This window comes from Macaca thibetana, chromosome 7 (genome assembly GCF_024542745.1).
Source record: "Macaca thibetana thibetana isolate TM-01 chromosome 7, ASM2454274v1, whole genome shotgun sequence".
Taxonomy (NCBI): domain Eukaryota; kingdom Metazoa; phylum Chordata; class Mammalia; order Primates; family Cercopithecidae; genus Macaca; species Macaca thibetana.
Window position 1 is genome coordinate 15,567,709 of NC_065584.1, and position 21,998 is coordinate 15,589,706.

Genomic DNA, 21,998 nt, shown 5'->3' on the forward strand with positions numbered 1-21,998 from the left:
AGATAATCTCACTGTGTTGCCAGGCTGGAGTGCATTGGCATGATCTCAGCTCACTGCAACCTCTGCCTCCTGGGTTCAAGCAATTCTCCTGCCTCAGCCTCCTGAGTAGCTGGGACTACAGGTGTGTGCCACCATGCCCAGCTAATTTTTGTATTTTTAGTAGAGACAGGGTTTCACCATGTTGGCCAGGAAGGTCTCCATCTCTTTACCTTGTGATGCACCTGCCTTGGCCTCCCAAAGTGCTGGGATGAGCCACCTCGCCTGGCTGGTTATTTCTTGAGGATATGCTAAACAAGGGGTGGATTATTCATGCCTCCCCTTTTTAGACCGTTTAGGGTAACTTCCCAGCATTGCTATGGCATTTGTCAACTATCATGGTGCTTACGGGAGTGCAGCAGTGAGGAGGACCAGAGGTCATTTCATCGCCATCTTGGCTTTTTCAGCTGGCTTCTTTACTGCAACCTGTTTTACTAGCAAGTTTTTTATGACCTGTATCTTGTGCAGACCTTCTATGTCATCCTGTGACTTAGAATGCCTTAACCATCTGGGAATGCAGCCCAGTAGGTCTCAGGCTCATTTTACCCAGCCCTTATTCAAGATGGAGTTGCTCTGGTTCAAACGCCTCTGATATTTCCCTACTCCCTTTTATAAGACAACCCTTAATCCTAAGGGTTGCAGAGGGATGAAGATCCATCTTCTGTAACTTCTTCAGGCTGAATAAGGGTGATGATATTCCTGCCTATGAGAGTCTCTTGTATTAGGGTAGAAAGGAGCTCAGTCAGTATGGCTCTCTATCCTTCCTCCCTTCCCCAGCCCCTGACAACTACCATTCTACTTTGTCTCTATAATTCTAAGTATCTCATATAAGTGGAATCATTCAGTATTTGTAGGGTTTTTTTTGTGACTAGTGTATTTCACTTTGCATGTCAAGGTTCATCCATGTTGTAGCATATGTCCGAATTTTTTTCTTTTTAAAAGCTGAATAATATTCCATTGAATGATATATGCACATTTTGCTTATTCATTTATCCATCAAAGAAAACCAATAGCTTTTTTACATACCAGTAACCTGGTTAAAAAAAAATAAGATGGAAAAATACCAAGCCCAAAAACGTCAAATTGTTGAACACCAGAGAGGTACTATAATTCAAGCTGAGCAGAAAGGAATGGCCCTTGTCTCAGCCCTGAGCCACATGTCACTACATGGGCCCCAAGCAGCTCTTCTTGTGCTCAGAGTCCTGCTAAGTCTTGTTCTTCACTCCTCTAAAGTGGCTCAAACTAGCACAGGAGGCCAGGAGGGAGCAGATTCTATGCTACCTCCATTGCTTCTGCGCCTTCTCCAGATCCATTTTTTCCAAAAGCTGTGTTTGAATTCTGCGCAGGGGCAGGGGCATCTCTGTCTCCAACACTGAAACCCCTTTTACCAGACCCAGAGAAGACTGTTTTTTTTTTTTTTTTTTTAGACGGGGCCTCGTTCTGTCGCCTAAGCTGGAGTGCAGTGGCACCATCTCGGCTCACGGCAAACTCTGCCTCCTGGGCTCAAGCAATTCTCCTGCCTCAGCCACCTGAATAGCTGGGATTACAGGTGCGGGCCACCACCTCCAGCTAATTTTGTATTTTTAGAGGTGGGGTTTTGCCATGTTACCCAGGCTGGTTTAGAACTTCTGAGCTCAGGTGATCCACCCGCCTTGGCCTCCCAAAGTGCTGGGATTACAGGCATGAGCCACCTAACCCGGCCAGATTTAACTGCTTTGAACCACCATCTCACACATCTTCCAGGGGCTTCTAGTTAAATACAGAGTATTAATAGTGTATAATTCCATTTATGTAAGATCCTTGGAATAGCCAAACTCACAGAGACAAAAAGTAGAATGGTGGTTGCCGGGGGATGGTAGAGGGGAAAATTGGGAGTCATTTAACGAGTATGGAGTTTCAGTTTAGGAAGATGAAAAAAGTTCTGGAGATGGATAGTTGTGATGGCTGCACAACAATATGAATGTACTTAATGTCGGTGAACCGTATAACCATTTAACAATTGAAAATGGTTATAAAGGTCAATTTTGTGTTATGCATATCTTATCACATAAAAAATACAGAGGACTGATCACTATATTTGCTCCCTTCCAAAATCCCACCTAGGTTAAAGAAAAATATATAAACCCACAAGAACACAGGGACCAGGAGAGGAGATGCATTCATTGGATTAGGTTTGGTTGTAAAACAAAAACAAAAACAACAAAAACAAAAAAAAACACCTGGGCGCGATGGCTCACACCTTGTAATCCCAGCACTTTGGGAGGCTGAGGCAGGCAGATCACAAGGTCAGGAGTTCGAGACCAGCCTGACCAACATAGTAAAACCTCATCTCTACTAAGAATATAAAAACCAGCCAGGTGTGGTGGCATATGCCTGTAATCCCAGCTACTGAAGTTGGCTGAGACAGGAGAATCACTTGAACCAGGGAGGCAGAGGTTGCAGTGAGCTGAGATCGTGTCACTGTACTCCAGACTAGATGACAGAGCAAGACTCCGTCTCAAATGGAAACAAAAACTAATATAACAGCGACTTTACATGCTATGGGTTTTTTTTCTCCTCTCATCTTCAAGAAATGCGGAGACGGCCAGTCCAGGGATGATACAGCATCACAGTGTCAGGAATCTGCTCTTTCTGTATAATTGTTACAGGAAAGGGGTCCCGATCCAGACCCCAAGAGAGGGTTCTTGAATTCAGGCCAAGTCCACAGTGCAAAGTAAAAGCAAGTTTATTAAGAAAGGAATAAAAATTCCCTACTCCATAGACAGAGCTGCCCGGAGGGCTGCTGGTTGCCCATTTTTATGGTTATTTCTTGATGATATGCTAAACAAGGGGTGGATTATTTATGCCTCCCCTTTTTAGACCATATAGGGTAACTTCCTGATATTGCCGTGGCATTCGCAAACTGTCATGGTGCTGGTGGGAGCGTAGCACTGAGGAGGACCAGAAGTCACTCTTGTGTGGCCTTTTTGGTTTGGTGGGTTTTGGCCAGCTCCTTTACTGCAACCTGTTTTAACGGCAAGGACTTTATGACCTGTATTTTATGTTGACCTTGTATCTCATCCTGTGACTTAGAATGCCTTAACCATCTGGGAATACAGCCCAGTAGGTTTCAACCTCATTTTACCCAGCTCCTATTCAAGATGGAGTTGCGGCCCAGCGCGGTGGTTCATGCCTGTAATCCCAGAACTTTGGGAGGTTGAGGTGGGTGGATCACAAGGTCAAGAGTTCAAGACCAGCCTGGTCAACATGGCAAAACCCCGTCTCTACCAAAAATACAAAAATTACCCGGGCGTGGTTGGCGTGCGCCTGTTATGCCAGCTACTTGGGAGGCTGATGCAGGAGAATCACTTGAACCCAGGAGGCAGTGGAGGTTGCAGTGAGCAGAGATCGCGCCATGCACTCCAGCCTGGACGACAGAGCAAGACTGCGTCTTGGGGAGGAAAAAGAAGAAAAGATGGAGTTGCTCTGGTTTACATTCCTCTGACATAATGGCTTTATGTACATGGCTTCCATGGTTAAGGTCAGCTCGTGGATCTGATATGGCTGTGTTGGTGATCATGCCCAGCAATCAGAAAGAGAAGGGAGGCCGGGTTTGGTGGCTCATATCTGTCATCCCAGCACTTCGGGAGGCCAAGGCAGGAGGATCACATGAGCCCATGAGTTTGAGACCAGCTTGAGCAACATAGGGAGACCTCATCTCTACAAGATATAAAAAAAACAGTCGGACATGGTGGCGTGTACCTGTGGTCCCAGATATTCAGGAGGTTGAGGTGAGAGGATACCTGGAACCTGGAGGTTTGAGGCTGCCGTGAGCTATAATCGCGCCACTGCACTCCAGCCTGAGCAACAGAGTGAGACCCCATCTCAAACAATTAAAAAAAAAAAAAAAGGAGGGCAGAAAAAGTCTATGTACCTTTTCTTTCAGGTTACCTTCTCAAAGTTGTGCATACCCCTTCCATTTACATTATATTGGCCAGAGCTTAACATGACAACTACTAGCTACAAGGTGGTTTTTATTCTGGGTTGCCATGCATCTTAGCTTGAGTACCCTACAGGTAGATCCTGAGACGAGGATTCCTGTGAAAATGATTATTTACTTATTTAATTAATTTATTTTGAGATGGAGTCTCACTCTGTCACCCAGGCTGGAGATCAGTGGCATGATCTCGGCTCACTGCAACCTCTGCCTCCCAGGTTCAAGCAATTCTCCTGCCTCAGTCTCCCAAATAGCTGGGACTACAGGCATGTGCCACCATGCCCGGCTTTTTTTTTTTTTTTTTTTTGTATTTTTAGTAGAGACAGGGTTTCACTATGTTGGCCAGGCTGATCTCAAACTCCTGACCTCAGGTGATCTGCCCGCCTCGGCCTCCCAAAGTGCTGGGATTACAGGCGTGAAACACTGCGCCTGGCCGAAAATGATTTTTTAAAAGTGTTCCAGGAAGAAACGGAAAGGGCATAGGGGAGTAAGAAAGTGGAAAATGGAAAGGAAGGAAGCCAAGCAAGGGGATCCTATCAAGCAAAGCCTCAGTCCTGCAGACAGTTTGGAGGCAGGATATTCACATCTTAGAGTTGTCCAAAACAGGACAGGCAAGCTGCAGAATTTTCAACTCCGGCTGAATAAGGTTGCGTTTCAGCTCTCCGGGCACCTGGAAAGTATGGGCTCCAGTAGCCTGGAGGCAGTCTGCTGACAGACACAGGTGCTGGCTGGTGTGCACAAAAGTGGTAAAGGGATGAGCGGGTGCAATAGGGACACTGGCATCTTGGCTGTCATGCATCCAGGTAAAAAGTGGGGGCTCAATTACTATATATGAAAGGGAGAACAGACTTTAGGGAATAATTATCAGTCATTTCCAGGTGAGACAACAACAGAAGAGAAATGCTAAATTTTCCCTTTTTTGGGGGGGTGCAGTGGGGGGACAGAGTTTCGCTCTTGTTGCCCAGGCTGGAGTGCAATGGTGCACTCTCCGGCTCACTGCGACCTCCACCTCCTGGGTTCAAGCGATTCTCCTGCCTCAGCCTCCTGAGCAGCTGGGATTACAGGCATGCACCACCATACCCAGCTAATTTTGTATTTTTAGTAGAGACAGTTTCTCCATGTTGGTCAGAGTGGTCTCAAACTCCCAACCTCAGGTGATCCGCCCGCCTTGGCCTCCCAAAGTGCTGGGATTACAGGCATGAGCCACCGCGCCCAGCGAGAGATGCTAACATTTTTTTGTTTTTTGGAAGATGACAAGTTGATGCAAGAATGAGCAGAACCAGGAAGCTGGATACTCAGTGTTTAAGAGTTCCTAGCAATATGCAGGAAAGGAAAGCAACAAGTATCCCGGGAGGTGGGGTTAGATGTAGACTGAAATCAGGAGGTGTGGTTAAAACTCTTTGAAAGAGGCTGGGTGTGGTGGCTCATGTAATTCCAGCACTTTGGGAGGCCAAGGCAGGTGATGACGAGGTCAGGAGTTCGAGACCAGCCTGACCAACATGTGAAACCCCATCTCTACTAAAAATACAAAAATCAGCCAGGCGTGGTGGCGCATGCCTGTAATCCCAGCTACTAAGGAGGTTAAGACAGAAGAATTGCTTGAACCTGGGAGGGGAAGGTTGCAGTGAGCCAAGATCATGCCATTGGACTCCAGCCTGGGCGACAGAGAGAGACTCCATCTCAAAAAAGAAAGAAAGAAAAAAGAAACAGCAGATTCCCTAGAGAGGAGACATTCATCACTAAAAAAAAATATATATATATATAGAGAGAGAGAGAGTTAAAATAATTCGCAGAACTAAAAGCCCTTTTTGAATGGGCTCAGGGTGCCCAGCATAATGTACGAAACAAAAGCAAACCCACATCAAAGTACACCATTATTAATTTCAGAGCATCAGAAATAAAGAGAAGATCTGATAAGCTTCTTGGAAGAAAACAAGGCACAGAGAATAATCAGAGGAGAGTAGAGCAGGAAAACAGGGTCCTGGGTAGAGAGAACTGAGTCTAGCCAATTGATAGAATTCTTGATGTTTTGTTGAAAACAGAAGCACTTTATAATTCTCTGGGTAAGTTTTAGAAAGATTCTGTAGTAATGGAAAATTGTGCAAATTTAAAAAATGGAACCTGTTAATTTCAGGAAGAACAAAAGGTAGAAAAGGCAATATAATCTTGGTACAACATTTGACTCAGCTGCAATGAATAAGACTTACATAGTCATATAAGGTAAGCATTGATTACTTACTTTACCAATAATTATGATATCACCATACTGAAAGCCCAGAAGCAAGGGAAATAAAGGGAAATACCAGAGTGCTAAATCTTTTTTTTTTCCGTAAGTTGGTAATGTATAAAATAATAAAATGACAATCATAAGCCTAATGCTTAGAAATTCAGAAAAATATCAGACTAAATTTTAAAGTCTACTTTAAAACTGAGTTTTTGCTTTATAGTTTCATAAATAAATTCATTTTGATGGTTTTCTCAGAACAGATGAACTGGCTGAGTAAAGTGGTTCATGCCTGTAATCCTATCACTTTGGGAGGCCAAGGCGGATGGATCACTTGAGGTCAGGAGTTCCAGACCAGCCAAAAAATTAGCTGGGCGCAGTGGTGCACACTTGTAATCCCAGCTACTCAGTAGGCTAAGGCAGGAGAATCACTTGAACCTGGAAGGCGAAGGTTGCAGTGAGCTGAAATCGAACAACTGCACTCCAGCCCGGGCGACAGAGTGAGACTCCATCTCAAAACAAAAAACAAAAAACAGATGAATTGTTTTTCCTTAAGGAATACTGATGATCCCACTGCTTGAGTAATGGAAAGCAGCTTGCAGCTAATAAGTTATTTTTTGTCTTTTTTCCTGTTCTATCCATTGTCCTTGGTTTGAAATTTCAGCTGGGCAGCTTTGATCCCACCACCTGTAGCCACTGAGGTTCATAGGCTGTTTGAGATATTATGTTCAATTGTGCTGGGTTTGTTTTGCTGCTTAATGAGTGATGAAGAGCAATGTATTCGCTACTGAGATATTTTGCAGAAAAAGGAAGAGATGTCTTCAGCTCAAATGCTATCAAACTTGTCTTTTAACTTTTTATTATAAAAAATTTCAAACATATGCAAAAGCAAAAGACTTGTTCAATGAACCTTATGTACCCACCACCCAGCTTCAACAATTATCAGTTCCTGACAATTCTTGTTTCACCTACCCCACCTCTATTATACACACATACAAACACACACACACACACACACACACACACAGACACACACACACGGGAGCAAAGTCAACTTCCATTATTTTGAAGCACATCCAAGACATCACATCGCATTATTTATCACATTATTTATTAAGTTTCTTGGGTCATAGTCTATCTCACAGAAAGAAATCCCCCATGAGAAACTTTTAGGACATAGCTTTTATGTTAATTACTTAATTTCTGCACTAGCCATCCTTGCCTTCCTTCTAATTTTCTGCACTAGCTATCCTTACCTTCCTTCTAATTTACTAACCTGCCAAGGATTCTCCTGCCTCAAAGTACTTGCATCAGCTGTTTCTTTCTGCCTGGATTGCTCTTTCCCAGATACTTACATGTCTCATTCTTTTTCACCCAGGTGAAATAAACAGCCTTGTTGCTCACACAAAGCCTGTTTGGTGGTCTCTTCACATGGATGTGTGACATTTGGTGCCGAAGACCTGACAGGAGGACTCCTCTGGGAGACCGGTCCCCTGTCCTCGCCCTCACTCCATGAGGAGATCCACTTGCGACCTTGGGTCCTCAGACCAACCAGCCCAAGGAACAGCTCATGAATTTCAAATCAGGTAAGCGGTCTTTTCCAGCCTCTCTTGCTACCCTTCAATCTCCCTCTCTTGCTACCCTTCAGTCTCCCTGTCCTTCCAATTCCAGTTCTTTTTCCTCTCTAGTAGAGACAACGGAGACACATTTTATCCATGGACCCAAAACTCTGGCGCTGGTCACAGACTCGGGAAGACAGTCTTCCCTTGGTGTTTAATCACTGTGGGGACACCTGCCTGATTTTTCGCTCACACTCCATTGGTGACTGATCATCAGGGGGCACCTGCCTTGGTCATTCACCCACATTCCCTTGGTGGCAAGTCAATTGCGGGGACGCCTGCTTTGGCTGCTCACCCACCCCCTTTTCTGTGTCTCTACCTTTCTCTTTAAACTTACCTCCTTCGCTATGGGCAACCTTCCGCCCGCCATTCCCCCTTCTTCTCCCTTAGCCTGTGTTCTCAAGAACTTAAAACCTCTTCAACTCACACCTGACCTAAAACTTAAAAGTCTTATTTTCTTCTGCAATACTGCTTGACCCTAATACAAACTCGACAGTAGTTCCAAGTGGCCAGATAATGGCACGTTCAATTTGTCTGTCCTACAGGATCTAGATAATTTTTGTCGAAAAATGGGCAAATGGTCTAAGGTGCCTGACGTCCACACATTCTTTTACACATTGGTCCCTCCCTAGTCTCTGCTCCCAATGTGACTCGTTCCGAATCTTTCTTCTTTCTCTCCTGTCTCTTCCTTCAGTCTCCACCCCAAGCTCTGAGTCCTTTGCGTCCTCCTTTTCTACGGATTCATCTGACCTCTCCCCTCTTCCCCAGGCTGCTCCTCACTAGGCTGACCCAGGTCCCAATTCTTCCTCAGCCTCCACTCCCCCACCCTATAATCCTTTTATCACCCCCTCCTAACATCCCATCTGGCTTACAGTTTCTTTCCTTGACTAGCCCTCCCCCACTTGCCCAACAATTTCCTCTTAAAGAGGTGGCTGGAGCTGAAGGCATAGCCAAGGTTAATGCTCCTTTTTCTTTATCCGACCTCTCCCAAATCAGTTAGCGTTTAGACTCTTTTTCATCAAATATAAAAACTCAACCCTGTTCATGGCCTGTTTGGCAACAACCCTTAGACGCTTTACCACCCTAGACCCAGAAGGGCCAGAAGGCCATCTTATTCTCAACATGCATTTTATTACCCAACCCACTCCCGACATTAGAAAAAGCTCCAAAAAATTAGATTCTGGCCCTCAATCCCCACAACATGACTTAATTAACCTTGCCTTCAAGGTGTACAATAACAGAGTAGAGGCAGCCAAGTAGCAACATATTTCTGAGTTGCAATTCCTTGCCTCCACTGTGAGACAAACCCCAGCCACATTCCAGCACACAAGACCTTCCAAATGCCTGAACCGCAGTGGTCAGGCATTCCTCCAGGACCGCCTACCCCAGGATCTTGCTTCAAGTGCCAGAAATCTGGCCACTGGGCCAAGGAATGCCCGCAGCCCAGGATCCTAAGCCATGTCCCATCTGTGCAGGACTCCAGTGGAAATCGGACTGTCCAACCTGGCAGATACTCCCAGAGCCCCTGGAACTCTGGCCCAAGGCTCTCTGACTGACTCTTTCCCAGATCTTCTCGGCTTAGCAGCTGAAGACCGACACTGCTCGATTGCCTCAGAAGCCCCCTGGACCATCACAGATGCTGAGCTTTGGGTAACTCTTACAGTGGAGGGTAAGTCCATCCCCTGTTTAACTGATACGGGGGCTACCCACTCCACATTACCTTCTCTTTAAGGGCCTGTTTCCCTTGCCTCCATAACTGTTGTGGGTATTGACAGCCAAGCTTCAAAACCCTTTAAAACTCCCCCACTCTGGTGCCAACTTGGACAACATTCTTTTATGCACTCTTTTTTAGTTATCCCCACATGCCCAGTTCCCTTATTAGGCTGAGACATTTTAACCTAGTTATCTGCTTCCCTGATTATTCCTGGACTACAGCCACATCTCATTGCCAACCTTCTTCCCAACCCAAAGCCTCCTTTGCGTCTTCCTCTCTTATCCCCCCACCTTAACCCACAATGGGACACCTCCACTCCCTCCCTGGCAACTGATCAAACACCCATTACTATCCCATTAAAACCTAATCACCCTTACCCGGCTCAACGCCAGTATCCCATCCCACAACAGGCTTTAAGGGGATTGAAGTCTATTATCACTCGCCTGCTACAGCACGGGCTTCTAAAACCTATAAACTCTTCTTAAAATTCTCCCATTTTACCTGTTCAAAAACCAGACAAGTCTTACAGGTTAATTTAGGATCTGGGCCTTATCAACCTAATTGTTTTGCCTATCCACCCTGTGGTGCCCAACCCCGTACACTCTTTTGTCCTCAGTACCTTCCTCCACAACTCACTATTCCATTCTTGATCTTAAAGATGCTTTTTTCACTATTCCCCTACACCCCTTGTCCCAGCCTCTCTTTGCTTTTACCTGAACTGACCCTGACACCCATCAGTCTCAGCAGCTTACCTGGGCTGTACTGCCACAAGGCTTCAGGGACAGCCCTCATTACTTCAGCCAAGCTCTTTCTCATGATTTACTTTCCACTCCTTCGCTTCTCACCTTATTCAATATAGTGATGACGTTCAACTTTGTAGCCCCTCCTTTGAATCTTCTCAACAAAACACCCTCCTGCTCCTTCAACATTTATTCTCCAAGGGATATAAGGTATCTCCCTCCAAAGCTCAAATTTCTTCTCCATCCGTTACCTACCTCGGCATAATTCTTCATAAAAACACACATGCTGTCCCTGCCTATCATGTCCAACTGATCTCTCAAACCCCAACCCCTTCTACAAAACAACAACTCCTTTCCTTCCTGGGCATGGTTGGATATTTTTGCCTTTGGAAACCTGGTTGTGCCATCCTAACAAAACCATTATATAAACTCACAGAAGCAAACCTAGCTGACCCCATAAATCCTATGTCCTTTCCCCACTTCCCTTTCCATTCCTTAAAAAACAGCCCTAAAAGCTGCTCCCACACTAGTTCTCCCTAACTCATCCCAACTCTTTTTTCATTACACACAGCCGAAGTGCAGGGCTGTGTGGTCGGAATTCTTACACAAGAGCCAGGACTGTGCCTTGTAGCCTTTCTGTCCAAACAACTTGACCTTACTGTTTTAGGCTAGCCCCCACATTATTCCTGATACCACACCTGATCCCCATGACTGTATCTCTCTAATCCACCTGGCATTCACTCCATTTCCCCGTATTTCCTTCTTTCCTGTTCCTCACCCTGATCACACTTGGTTTACTGATGGCAGGCCTAATTGCCATTCACCAGCAAAGGCAGGCTATGCTATAGTAGTATCTTCCACATCTATCCTTGAGGCTACCGCTCTGCCCCTCTCCACTGCCTCTCAGCAAGCCGAACTCATTGCCTTAACTCAAGCCCTCACTCATGCAAAACGACTACCTGTCAATATAAACTGACTCTAAATATGCCTTCCATATCCTGCACCACAATGCTGTTATATGGGCAGAAAGAGGTTTCCTCACTACGCAAGGGTCCTCCATCATTAATGCCTCTTTAATAAAAACTCTTCTCAAGGCTGCTTTACTTCCAAAGGAAGATGGAGTCATTCACTACAGGGGCCATCAAAAGGCATCAGATCCCATTGCTCTGGGCAACGCTTATGCTGATAAGGCAGCTAAAGCAGCAGCTAGCGTTCCAACTTCTGTCCCTCATGGCCAGTTTTTCTCCTTCTCATCAGTCACTCCCACCTACTCACAGACTGAAACTTCCACCTATCAATCTCTTCCCACATAATGCAAATGGTTCTTAGACAAGGAAAATATCTCCTTCCAACCTCACTGGCCCATTCTATTCTATTGTCGTTTCATAACCTCTTCCATGTACGTTAAAAGCTGCTAGCCCGTCTCTTAGAACCTCTCATTTCCTTTCCAACGTGGAAATCTATCCTCAAGGAAATCACTTCTCAGTGTTCCATCTGCTGTTCTACTACTCCTCAGGGATTATTCAGGCCCCCTGCCTTCCCTACACATCAAGCTCGGGGATTTGCCCCTGCCCAGGACTGGCAAATTGACTTTACTCACATGTCCCGAGTCAGGAAACTAAAATACCTCTTGGTCTGGGTAGACACTTTCACTTGATGAGTAGAGGCCTTTCCCACAGGGTCTGAGAAGGCCACGTGGTCATTTCTTCCCTTCTGTCAGACATAATTCCTCAGTTTGGCCTTCCCACCTCTATACAGTCCAATAATGGACCAGCCTTTACTAGTCAAATCGCCCAAGCAGTTTCCCAGGCTCTTGGTATTCAGTGGAAACTTCATACCCCTTACTGTCCTCAATCATCAGGAAACGTAGAACGGACTAATGGTCTTTTAAAGACACACCTCACCAAGCTCAGCCTCCAACTTTAAAAGGACTGGACAGTATTTTTACCTCTTGCCCTTCTCAGAATTAGAGCCTGTCCTCAAGATGTTACAGGGTACAGTCGATTTGAACTTTTAAATGGATGCAGTTTCTTGCTCGGCCCCCACCTTGTCCCAGACACCAGCCCTCTAGGTGACAATCTTCTAGTCCTCCAGCAGGCTAGACAGGAAATTCACCAGGCTGCTAATCTTCTCTTGCCTACTCGAGATTCCCAGCCATATGAAGACACTCTAGCTGGATGATCAGTTCTTGTTAAAAACCTGATCCCTCACACGCTACAACCTCAATGGACCAAACCGTACTTAGTCATCTATAGTACCCCAACTGCCATCCACCTGCAGGATCCTCCCACTGGGTTCACCGTTCCAGAATAAAGCTGTATTTGTCGGACAGCCAGCCTAATCCCTCCTCCTCCTCTTGGAAGTCGCAAACACTCCCCTACTTCCGTTAAACTCACTTGCATTTCTGAAGAACAGTAATAACCCTCATGAGCCTAATACATCTCTTCATTCTATTAGGTCTGTTCGTCCTTACCCTACTTTTTGCAACAGGGCTTTACACAGTCACCCTCACTATTTGGACTGTGCCCCAAAAACTTGTCATCCCTACTATCTTCTGTCTAGTCATACTCCTATTCACCATTCTCAATTACTCATAAATGCCCTGCTTTTGTTTACACTGCCCGTTTACAGTTTCTCTAAGCCATCACAGCTGATATCTCCTGGTGCTATCCCCAAACTGCCACTCTTAACTCCCTCTTAGAGTGGATAGATGATCTTTGCTGGCAGGGCACCCTCCAATACTTCCACCCTGATGAAGCTCTATTCCTTACTTTTATACTCACTCTTATTCTCATTCCCATCCTTATGCCACCCTCTACCTCTCCCCAGCTATCTCCACCATACTATCAATCTTACTCACTCTCTCCTAGCCGTTTCTAATTCCTCCTTAGCGAACAATTGCTGGCTTTGCATTTCCCTTTCTTCTTGTGCCTACACAGCTGTCCCCACCTTACATACAGACTGGTCAACATCTCCTGTCTCCGTACACCTCCGAACTTCCTTTAACAGCCCTCACCTTTACCCTCCTAAAGAATTTCTTTACTTTCTAGACAGGTCCAGCAAGACCTCCCCAGACATTTCACATGAGCAAGCTGCTGCCATCCTCCACACTTACTTAAACCTTTCTCCTTCTATCAACTCTACTCCCCCCATATTTGGACCCCTCACAACACAAACTACTATTCCTGTGGCCGCTCCTTTATGTATCTCTCGGCAAAGACCCACTGGAATTCCCCTGGGTAACCTTTCACCTTCTCGATGTTCCTTCACTCTTTATCTCCAAAGTCCAACTACACGCATCACTGAAACAATTGGAGCCTTCCAGCTCCATATTACAGATAAGCCCTCTATCAATACAGGCAAACTTAAAAACATTAGCAGCAATTACTGCTTAGGAAGACACTTACCCTGTATTTCACTCCATCCTTGGCTACCTTCCCCTTGCTCATGAGACTGTCCTCCCAGGCCTTCTTCTTGTTTACTTATACCCAGCCCCAGAAATAACACTGAAAGGTTGCTCGTAGACACTCAATGTTTTCTCATACACCATGAAAATTGAACCTCCCCCTCTACACAGTTACTGCGTCAGTCCCCATTACAACCTCTGATGGCTGCCGCCCTAGCTGGAGCCCTAGGAGTCTGGGTAAAACACACCCCTTTCAGCACTCCTTCTCATCTTTTTACTTTGCATTTCCAGTTTTGCCTTGCACAAGGCTTTTTCTTCCTCTGTGGATCCTCTACCTACATGTGTCTACCTGCTAATTGGACAGGCACATGTACACTAGTTTTCCTTACTCCCAAAATTCAATTTGCAAATGGAACTGAAGAGCTTCCTGTTCCCCTTATGATAAGATTGATAGTATGGTGGAGATAGCTGGGGAGAGGTAGAGGGTGGCATAAGCTTCCTCTTCCCCTTATGACACTGATACGACAAAAAAAGAGTTATTCCACTAATTCCCTTGCTTGTCGGTTTAGGACTTTCTATCTCCACTATTGCTCTCAGTACTGGAATAGCAGGCATTTCAACCTCTGTCACAACCTTCCATAGCCTCTCTAATGACTTCTCTGCTAGCATCACAGACATATCACAAACTTTATCAGTCCTTCAGGCCCAAGTTGACTCTCTAGCTGCAGTTGTCCTCCAAACCGCCAAGGCCTTGACTTACTGCTGAAAAAGGAGGGCTCTATATATTTTTAAATGAAGAGTGTTGTTTTTACCTAAATCAATCTGGCCTGGTGTATGACAACATAAAAAAACTCAGTAATAGAGCCCAAAAACTTGCCAACCAATTATACTGAACCCCCTTGGGCACTCTCTAATTGGATGTCCTGGGTCCTCCCTATTCTTAGTCCTTTAATACCTGTTTTTCTCCTTCTCTTATTTGGACCTTGTGTCTTCCGTTTAGTTTCTCAATTCATACAAAACCACATCCAGGCCATCACCAATCATTCTATATGATAAATGCTCCTTCTAACAACCCCACAATATCACCCCTTACCACAAAATTTTCCTTCAGCTTAATCTCTCCCACTCTAGGTTCCCACGCCGCCCCTAATCCCACTTGAAGCAGCCCTGAAAAGCATCGCCCATTATCTCTCCATACCACCCCACAAAATTTTCACTGCCCCAACACTTCAACACTATTTTATTTTTCTTATTAATATAAGAAGACAGGAATGTCTGGCCTCTGAGCCCAAGCCTGCGCATATATACATCCAGATGGCCTGAAGCAACTGAAGAATCACAAAAGAAGTGAAAATGGCTGGTTCCTGCCTTAACTGATGACATTACCTTTTGAAATTCCTTCCCCTGGCTCAGAAGCTCCCACACCCAGCACCTTGTGACCTCCACCCCTGCCCACCAGAGAACAACCCCCTTTTACTGTAATTTTCCAATACCTACCTAAATCCTATAAAACTGCCCCACCCTTAGCTCCCTTTGCTGACTCTCTTTTCGGACTCAGCCCACCTCCACCTAGGTGAAATAAACAGCTTTATTGCTCACACAAAGCCTGTTTGGTGGTCTCTTCACATGGACGCATGTGACAAGTGCCTGCCACCACACCTGGCTAATTTTTGTATTTTTAGTAGAGATGGGGTTTCACCATGTTGGCCAGTCTGGTCTTGAAGGCCTGACCTCAGGTGATCCGCCTGCCTTGGCCTCCCAAGGTGCTGGGGATTACAGGCGTAAGCCACTGCCCCCGGCCCTGCTTTTTTTTTTTTTTTTTAAACATCCAGGAGTCACACTGGATATCTGAATGTGCTTAAAATAAAATTTACATCTCATTCTTTAAGTGTTTATTAAATGCTTTCCCTGCATTCATGTGAACATCATAGCCCAGTGGTTAGATGTGCAGACTCCGAAGCCTGACTGCCTGGGTCTGTCACTTATTAGCTGTATGACCTTGGATGGGTTACTTAACATTTCTGGGCACTGGTTTCTCATTAGTAAAATGAAGAATGGGCGCCTGTAGTCCCAGCTACTTCGGAGGCTGAGGCAGGAGAATCGCTTGAACCCAGGAGGCGGAGGTTGCAGTGAGCCGAGATCTCGCCACTGCACTCCAGCCTGGGTCACAGAGCGAGGCTCCATATCAAAAAAAAAAAAAAAAAAATTCAGCTTTCAGGGAGAACTACTATTGCCTGGTGCTATCAGATCTCAAATACTGGAGGCATTCCCAATGTTCTGTTCACAAACTGTGCAATCTGCAGTAGCCCCTCTTGTGAATACAATCAAAGTGAAAGATGCCAGTATACCTATTGCTATGCTTAAAAGAACTGCAGATCTATATCCTTTTGAAACCAAAAATGTGGAAGTCTCCCTGGCTAGATGCTGTGTGTCCACGTATCCTGCACCAATTGCTTGAAAGTCACATGACAACTTTTCTTCCTTCAGGGAAGGAAGCAAGCAAGGCAGGACACTGTGTTACAGCCACAGTGTGGCTAACAGGACTGAGGGAGGTGTAGCACTTGCATAGCGAGTGCCGCCAATACCATAGGAGCGTTGACACTAAATGGCACTTCTCTATTAAGTTGCCCTGCTGTCCTTTAAAGAGTCATTTTGAAAAACGGTTGACCGTTTTTTAACTACTTGGGTGAGGGCAGCTTAAATAGCTCATCCTATGTTAAAGAAGGTAGGGTTTCAACTGTGAGCTATAAAGGCACCAGAGATTTCTCCTATAGAAGGAAAGTGTGTTTCCTGCTTGGACACCTGAATTTTCAACCCATCCTTTTTTTTCCTTTTCTTTCTTTCTTTTTTCTTTTTCTTTCTTTTTTCTTTTTTTTTTTTGTAACCCGTCCGTTCTATCTTTGCAGCCTCAGTTCCTACCATAGTGCCTGTCACGGAGCAGCTAATCGATACAGTGAGGCGTGTAAGTTATTTGAAGCCGCTTCCTGCGCAATGGAAAGTCCCCGCCAAGTCTCCAGGCACCGCTGGAGGTAGTCCCAGTTAAAACATTAGGTTTCAACAACACAAGGAGGGTTCGCAGGGTCCCCCGACTACCCACCAAGGGTCGGCTCTGGTTTGAAACGCAGCTGCAGGAGTCCGAGAAGCGCCGCGATGCCCCAGTTATCCAGGCCATTCCTACCCCGGCCAAAGCCGGCCGGCTGCGTGTACCTAACCTTGCGCTAGGCGCTAGCGGCAGTCAATCCAACCGGCGCGCGGTCCTCCGCGATCCCAGCCTCCCTTGCGCCACGGACACGTCCGGCGGCTTCGCGGGGCCTGTCTACGCCACCGCGACGCCTTTCTATGATCCGCTGCCGCTTTCCGAGCGAGTGTCATGGCGGCCGGCGTCGAGTTGGCAGGAGTAGCCCACGGAACTGGGGAAACTCACTAGAGCTGAGGAAGAAGTGGCCCAATCTGGACGGCGGGAATGAGCAGGAGGCCCTCCGTGGGTGACTGTGTCACTAGAGGCGGGACCCTGGTAAAATTCGAGACCAGGCCTCTGCGTTGCTAGGCAGAACCTGGAGCCGGCCTTGCTTGAGAACCCCGCTTTGTGATATCGTATCCTGTCTCGCGAAGGCAGGCGTTCAAGGATATTTGGTCCGATCGTCCGACGGCGCTAAACTTTTTTTTTTTTTTTTTTTTTCCCGAGCGGACCAGGTCGTTCTCTAAACTCGCTGCGATGTCGTCCTGGCTTGGGGGCCTCGGCTCCGGATTGGGCCAGTCTCTGGGTCATGTCGGGGGCAGCCTGGCTTCCCTCACTGGCCAGATTTCAAACTTTACAAAGGATATGCTGATGGAGGGCACGGAGGAAGTGGAAGGTAACAGCTGGAGCGAGGGAAGGGAGGGCTTTTCTAAGACCCTGGGAACGTCCGTTTGGTCCCTACTTCCATCAGTCAGGAGACGCGGACAGGTCGCCAAGGAATGCTGCTCCTCCCTTTTTTCTTCACACACCTCCTCTTGCCTCTTCTCAACAGATTTTCTATGATGAAAGACCACTGGGGGCCAGGGGAAGACTCCTGGTTCTCCTCCTTTAAATATTCTGGATATCTCAAAGTACAGTAGAGTGAAACTGCTCCTACGTTATGTCGAATTTATTTTTGTTTGGTTTATCCACGCCCACCACTTTGCCCTCAGTTTGGGGTCTGAGCTCATTCTTACTTCCCTGTATTCTGACACAGTTTAAAGAATTGTATATGTGTTCTATTTTTGTAACAGTTGAAATAACTCATAATTTAAACATTCGGTGAGTTTTGCTCTTTTCTGTCTTGAGTATGTTATGAAACACGTCCATATTTTTCCATTTAATTATTTTTTACTTTTCCTTATTGTGATGATACATTGTAGCGTTCCAGCTGAGAATGTATTTTTGTGTATAGTCGCTCATTTCGTCCGTATTTCGACAGTAGACTAGGGAAGACAACCCTATTATTAAGGTACCCTTAGCAATCTTCACTCATTTTTGAAGTCCTCAATCTTGTTAGTAAAACAAGATTGAGTCACACACAATAGTGACCCAGAGTTACATGGTAATCAATGGCTACATTAATTACTATCCATTAATTACTATTTTGATTTCTTGGCATTTCAGTAAGCAATGTTTGGATCGAAACAGTTTTTAAGTTTCAATCTAAGTTTGCTCCAGGGAGATAATGGACTGTTCTTCTGGGTGAGAGCTGCTGCTTTGACAATTGTATTTCTTATAAATAAATTTAATAAATTAGTATTCTGGCTTAGTTTTGTTTAATTGCTTATTTAACAGGTCCTTCATATTTATTTGGTTGAAATCGGGAAAGATGGTTTGATAGAAAGATAATGCTTATGTTTTGAGTTTCTGTGGGTCTATTTAGATGGAAGGAAGAATAGACTGGGGAGTTACCGAAATCCACTTTACCGCTTGAGGTTCCCCATGCCATAAAGGTGCATCAGTGAGTCAGGTTTGGGTATAGAAATGAAAGGGCGTCTTTATGTGTTGGGGAAAGCATGGGACCTTGAGGGCAGTCAGAAGCACAGAAGAGCTGGATAACTATGGGAAATGACTAGTCGCTCCTTATATCCTAGATAGGGGAAAACGGTTGGCTGTTCCTTTGACCCTAAGCCAGAGAATGTGCATCCCTCAACCTGGATGTCTTCCAGGTTTAAGGTGGTATTCATTTTGTTTTCCTGCCAAATGTGCTATTTTCTCAATCTTAATGGCTTCATTCTCAGTTTCCTAAACTGTAACTCTTCATGTCTTTGTTTTATGTCTTTTTTCATCTCCTACTTCCAGTTGGTCATGAAATCTTGTTTATCCTATGCCAGAATTGTCCGTTCCTTTATTACTCCTTATTCTTTTGATCCCTATAATCTTTCCCAGGGACTATTCGTCTTTCATGTCCTGTCACCCATTTCTCCCTACTCCAGTCCATTTTCAATTGTATTGTCAGTTACTTTTTAAAAACAAACCTGCTTAAAAATTTCTTGACCCTGTTACAGAACAAAATCCAAACCTCTCAGTTTTGGATGGAATCTCACTCTGTTGCGTAGGCTGGATGCAGTGGCATGATCTTGGCTCACTGCAACCTTCGCCTCCTGGGTTCAAGCAATTCTCCTACCTGAGCCTCCCAAGTAGCTGGGATTACAGGCGTGTGCCACCACACCCAGCTAATTTTTGTGTTTTTAGTAGAGATGAGGTTTCACCATGTTGGCCAGGCTGGTCTTGAACTCCTGAGACCTCAGGTGATCCTCCCGCCTCGGCCTCCCGGAGTGCTGGGATTACAGGCATGAGCCACTGTGACTGACCTTCAGTGAACCTCTTCTAGTCGCCATACCAGTTGCTGTACATGTGCACATACATAAGCTTGCTTATACGCACAGCTTCTGTCATGTGGGATTTTGTCAGGTACCTACACAACTTCAAGCCTCTGTATGGAAAGCCCTTTCTTCTCTATTTCCTCCTTCACCTGGAAAACAATTTTCCTGTACAACCCTGCTCACATGTCAGGTACTTAAGTATTTGGTGAACCATTCTGACTCCCACACAGGTTGAGTTGTTGAGTTGAATTTGGTGATCTGTGTTCTAACAGAACTTTGTGGATCTCTCCCTGACAGCATTTAACATGTTGAGTTATAGTTTATCTGTTTTCCTGATGCCCAGGGTGGGGACTGAATTTTTTTGCTCTTTATATTCCCAAATATGTGGCACCTTGCTTTTGGCACATAGTAGATGCTTATTAATAAAAATGGCATAAGTGGGTGATGAGAAATCTGCAAAGTTACTTAATGCCTTTATTCTTTTCCCTTTGTATTTCAGTGAGACTTGCTTAACACCTAATTTATTGATTTTGTAAATTTTTAAAAATAGGAGTCTGGCCGGGTGTGGTGGTTCACACCTGTAATCTCAGCTCTTTGGTAGGCCCAAGTGGGAGGATAGCTTAAAGCCAGGAGTTGGGGACCAGCCTGGGCAACGTAGGGAGATCTCATCTCTACAAAAAGTTTTTAGCTGGGCATGGTGGTATGTGCCTATAGTCTCACCTACTTGGGAGGTGAGATGGGAGGTTTGCTTGAGCCCAGGAGTTCAAGGCTCCAGTGAGCTGTGATTGCACCACTGAACTCCAGCCTGGGTGACAGAGACGACCCTGTCTCAAAAAAATAAAGGGAAAGGAGGGTCAGACTACGTTCTTTTATTCATTCAACAAGTATTTATTAGTGTTTACCCTGTGTCAGTAATGCAAAATAAAACAGTTCCAAAATAGCACTATGGAGACAACTTAAAAGCCATCCATATTTGTAATATCAGAAGGTTGCAATTTTACCTAACACTACTGATTTATTCAAGGTTAGGAGCTTGGGCTTTTAAATCAGAGAGACATGGGTTGAAATTCTGCTTTTGTGCATTACAAGTTGTGGGATTTTGGGCAAATTATTAGAAATGAACCTCCAAAAAGCACAGTTTCCTTATCTTTTAAACAGGGATAATCATATCTATTGTGAGGTTGAGAGTATTAAATGAAATCATGAGTGCAAAATGACTGGAATTGTGCCTAGCAAATCGTAAACATTAATGAAGGGTAAATGTCATATTTGCCCTCATTGACAAAGTCAGAATATTTTTGTCTGCATAATATCTCCCCTTTATACCTAAAAAGGCCAAGTTTTTCTTGTGGGGGAGGGTATGAAGTTTGCATGAACTTGTAAAATCCGTCTTTAAAGTAGTTGCTGCTTTTAACAATTACCTTCCTAAACAAATTAGATTATACCTTGTCCTCTTCAGAGTAGCAATTAAACAGTCCTTTCATAGTTTCAAGCAAGACGTACAACCAACCACAGATGTAACCCTCCCTGGTGATTTTCTAAACAAGAGTGTTTGTCACTGTAATTATTGCATGCTTCTTTTGATTTAAACCAAGCTTCTCCAACCTGTGGTCTGCAGGCCACATGTGGCCTAGGATGGGTTTTGAATGAGACCCAACACAAATTCACAAACTTGCTTAAAATATTATGAGTTTTGGCCGGGCGCGGTGGCTTAAGCCTGTAATCCCAGCACTTTGGGAGGCCGAGATGGGCGGATCACGAGGTCAGGAGATCGAGACCATCCTGGCTAACACGGTGAAACCCCGTCTCTACTAAAAAATACAAAAAACTAGCCGGGTGAGGTGGCGAGCGTCTGTAGTCCCAGCTACTCGGGAGGCTGAGGCAGGAGAATGGCATAAACCCGGGAGGCGGAGCTTGCAGTGAGCTGAGATCCGGCCACTGCACTCCAGCCTGGGCGACAGAACGAGACTCCGTCCCAAAAAAAAAAAAAATATTATGAGTTTTTCTGGCTGGGCGCGGTGGCTCACGCTTGTAATCCCAGCACTTTGGGAGGCCGAGGAGGACCTCAGGATCACCTGAGGTCAGGAGTTTAAGGCCAGCATGGCCAACATGGTGAAACCTCGTCTCTTTAGTAAAAGATACAAAAATTAGCTGGGCGTGGTGGCACAGGCATATAGTCCCAGCTACTGGGGAGGCTGAGTTGGGAGAATCACTTGAACCCAGGAGGTGGCGGTTGCAGTGAGCTGGGATTGTACCACTACACTCCAGCCTGGGCGACAGAGGGACACTCTGTCTCAAAAAAAAAAGGAAGAGTTTTTTTTGCGTTTTTTTTTTTTTTTAAAGCTCATTAGCGATTGTTAGCGTTAATGTATTTTATGTATGGCCCAAGACAATTCTTCTAGTATGGCCCAGGGAAGCCAAAAAATTGGAAACTCCTAATAAACTGTAGTCCAGAGA

General features: G+C 45.2%; 3 protein-coding genes across 8 annotated transcripts in view; 2 read left to right on the plus strand and 1 right to left on the minus strand.

The window, feature by feature from the left end:
* The window catches only part of ATXN3 (ataxin 3), a 67,823-nt gene extending 50,872 nt beyond the window's left edge, over window positions 1-16,951 (plus strand). Inside the window, exons 12-15 of one of the 5 annotated variants that reach the window (XR_007727596.1) lie at window positions 6,147-6,232; window positions 7,615-7,822; window positions 9,331-9,524; window positions 16,622-16,951. The gene's annotated coding sequence lies outside the window, so the exon portion shown is untranslated. Of the gene's footprint in view, window positions 1-6,146; window positions 7,823-9,330; window positions 9,525-14,977; window positions 15,436-16,621 lie in introns of those variants that run through there. The other 4 variants (XR_007727592.1, XR_007727594.1, XR_007727593.1 and 1 more) reach the window with 4 other exon arrangements.
* RIN3 (Ras and Rab interactor 3) overlaps window positions 1-21,998 on the minus strand; it is a 768,425-nt gene that overhangs the window by 656,048 nt on the left and 90,379 nt on the right. The gene's annotated exons all lie outside the window — the stretch shown is intronic.
* The window catches only part of TRIP11 (thyroid hormone receptor interactor 11), a 72,239-nt gene continuing 67,204 nt past the window's right edge, over window positions 16,964-21,998 (plus strand). For both annotated transcript variants that reach the window (XM_050799005.1, XM_050799006.1), the window contains exon 1: window positions 16,964-17,569. In XM_050799005.1, coding sequence (XP_050654962.1) covers window positions 17,431-17,569 — 139 coding nt within the window. In that variant the 5' untranslated portion in view covers window positions 16,964-17,430. The remainder of the gene's footprint in view (window positions 17,570-21,998) is intronic.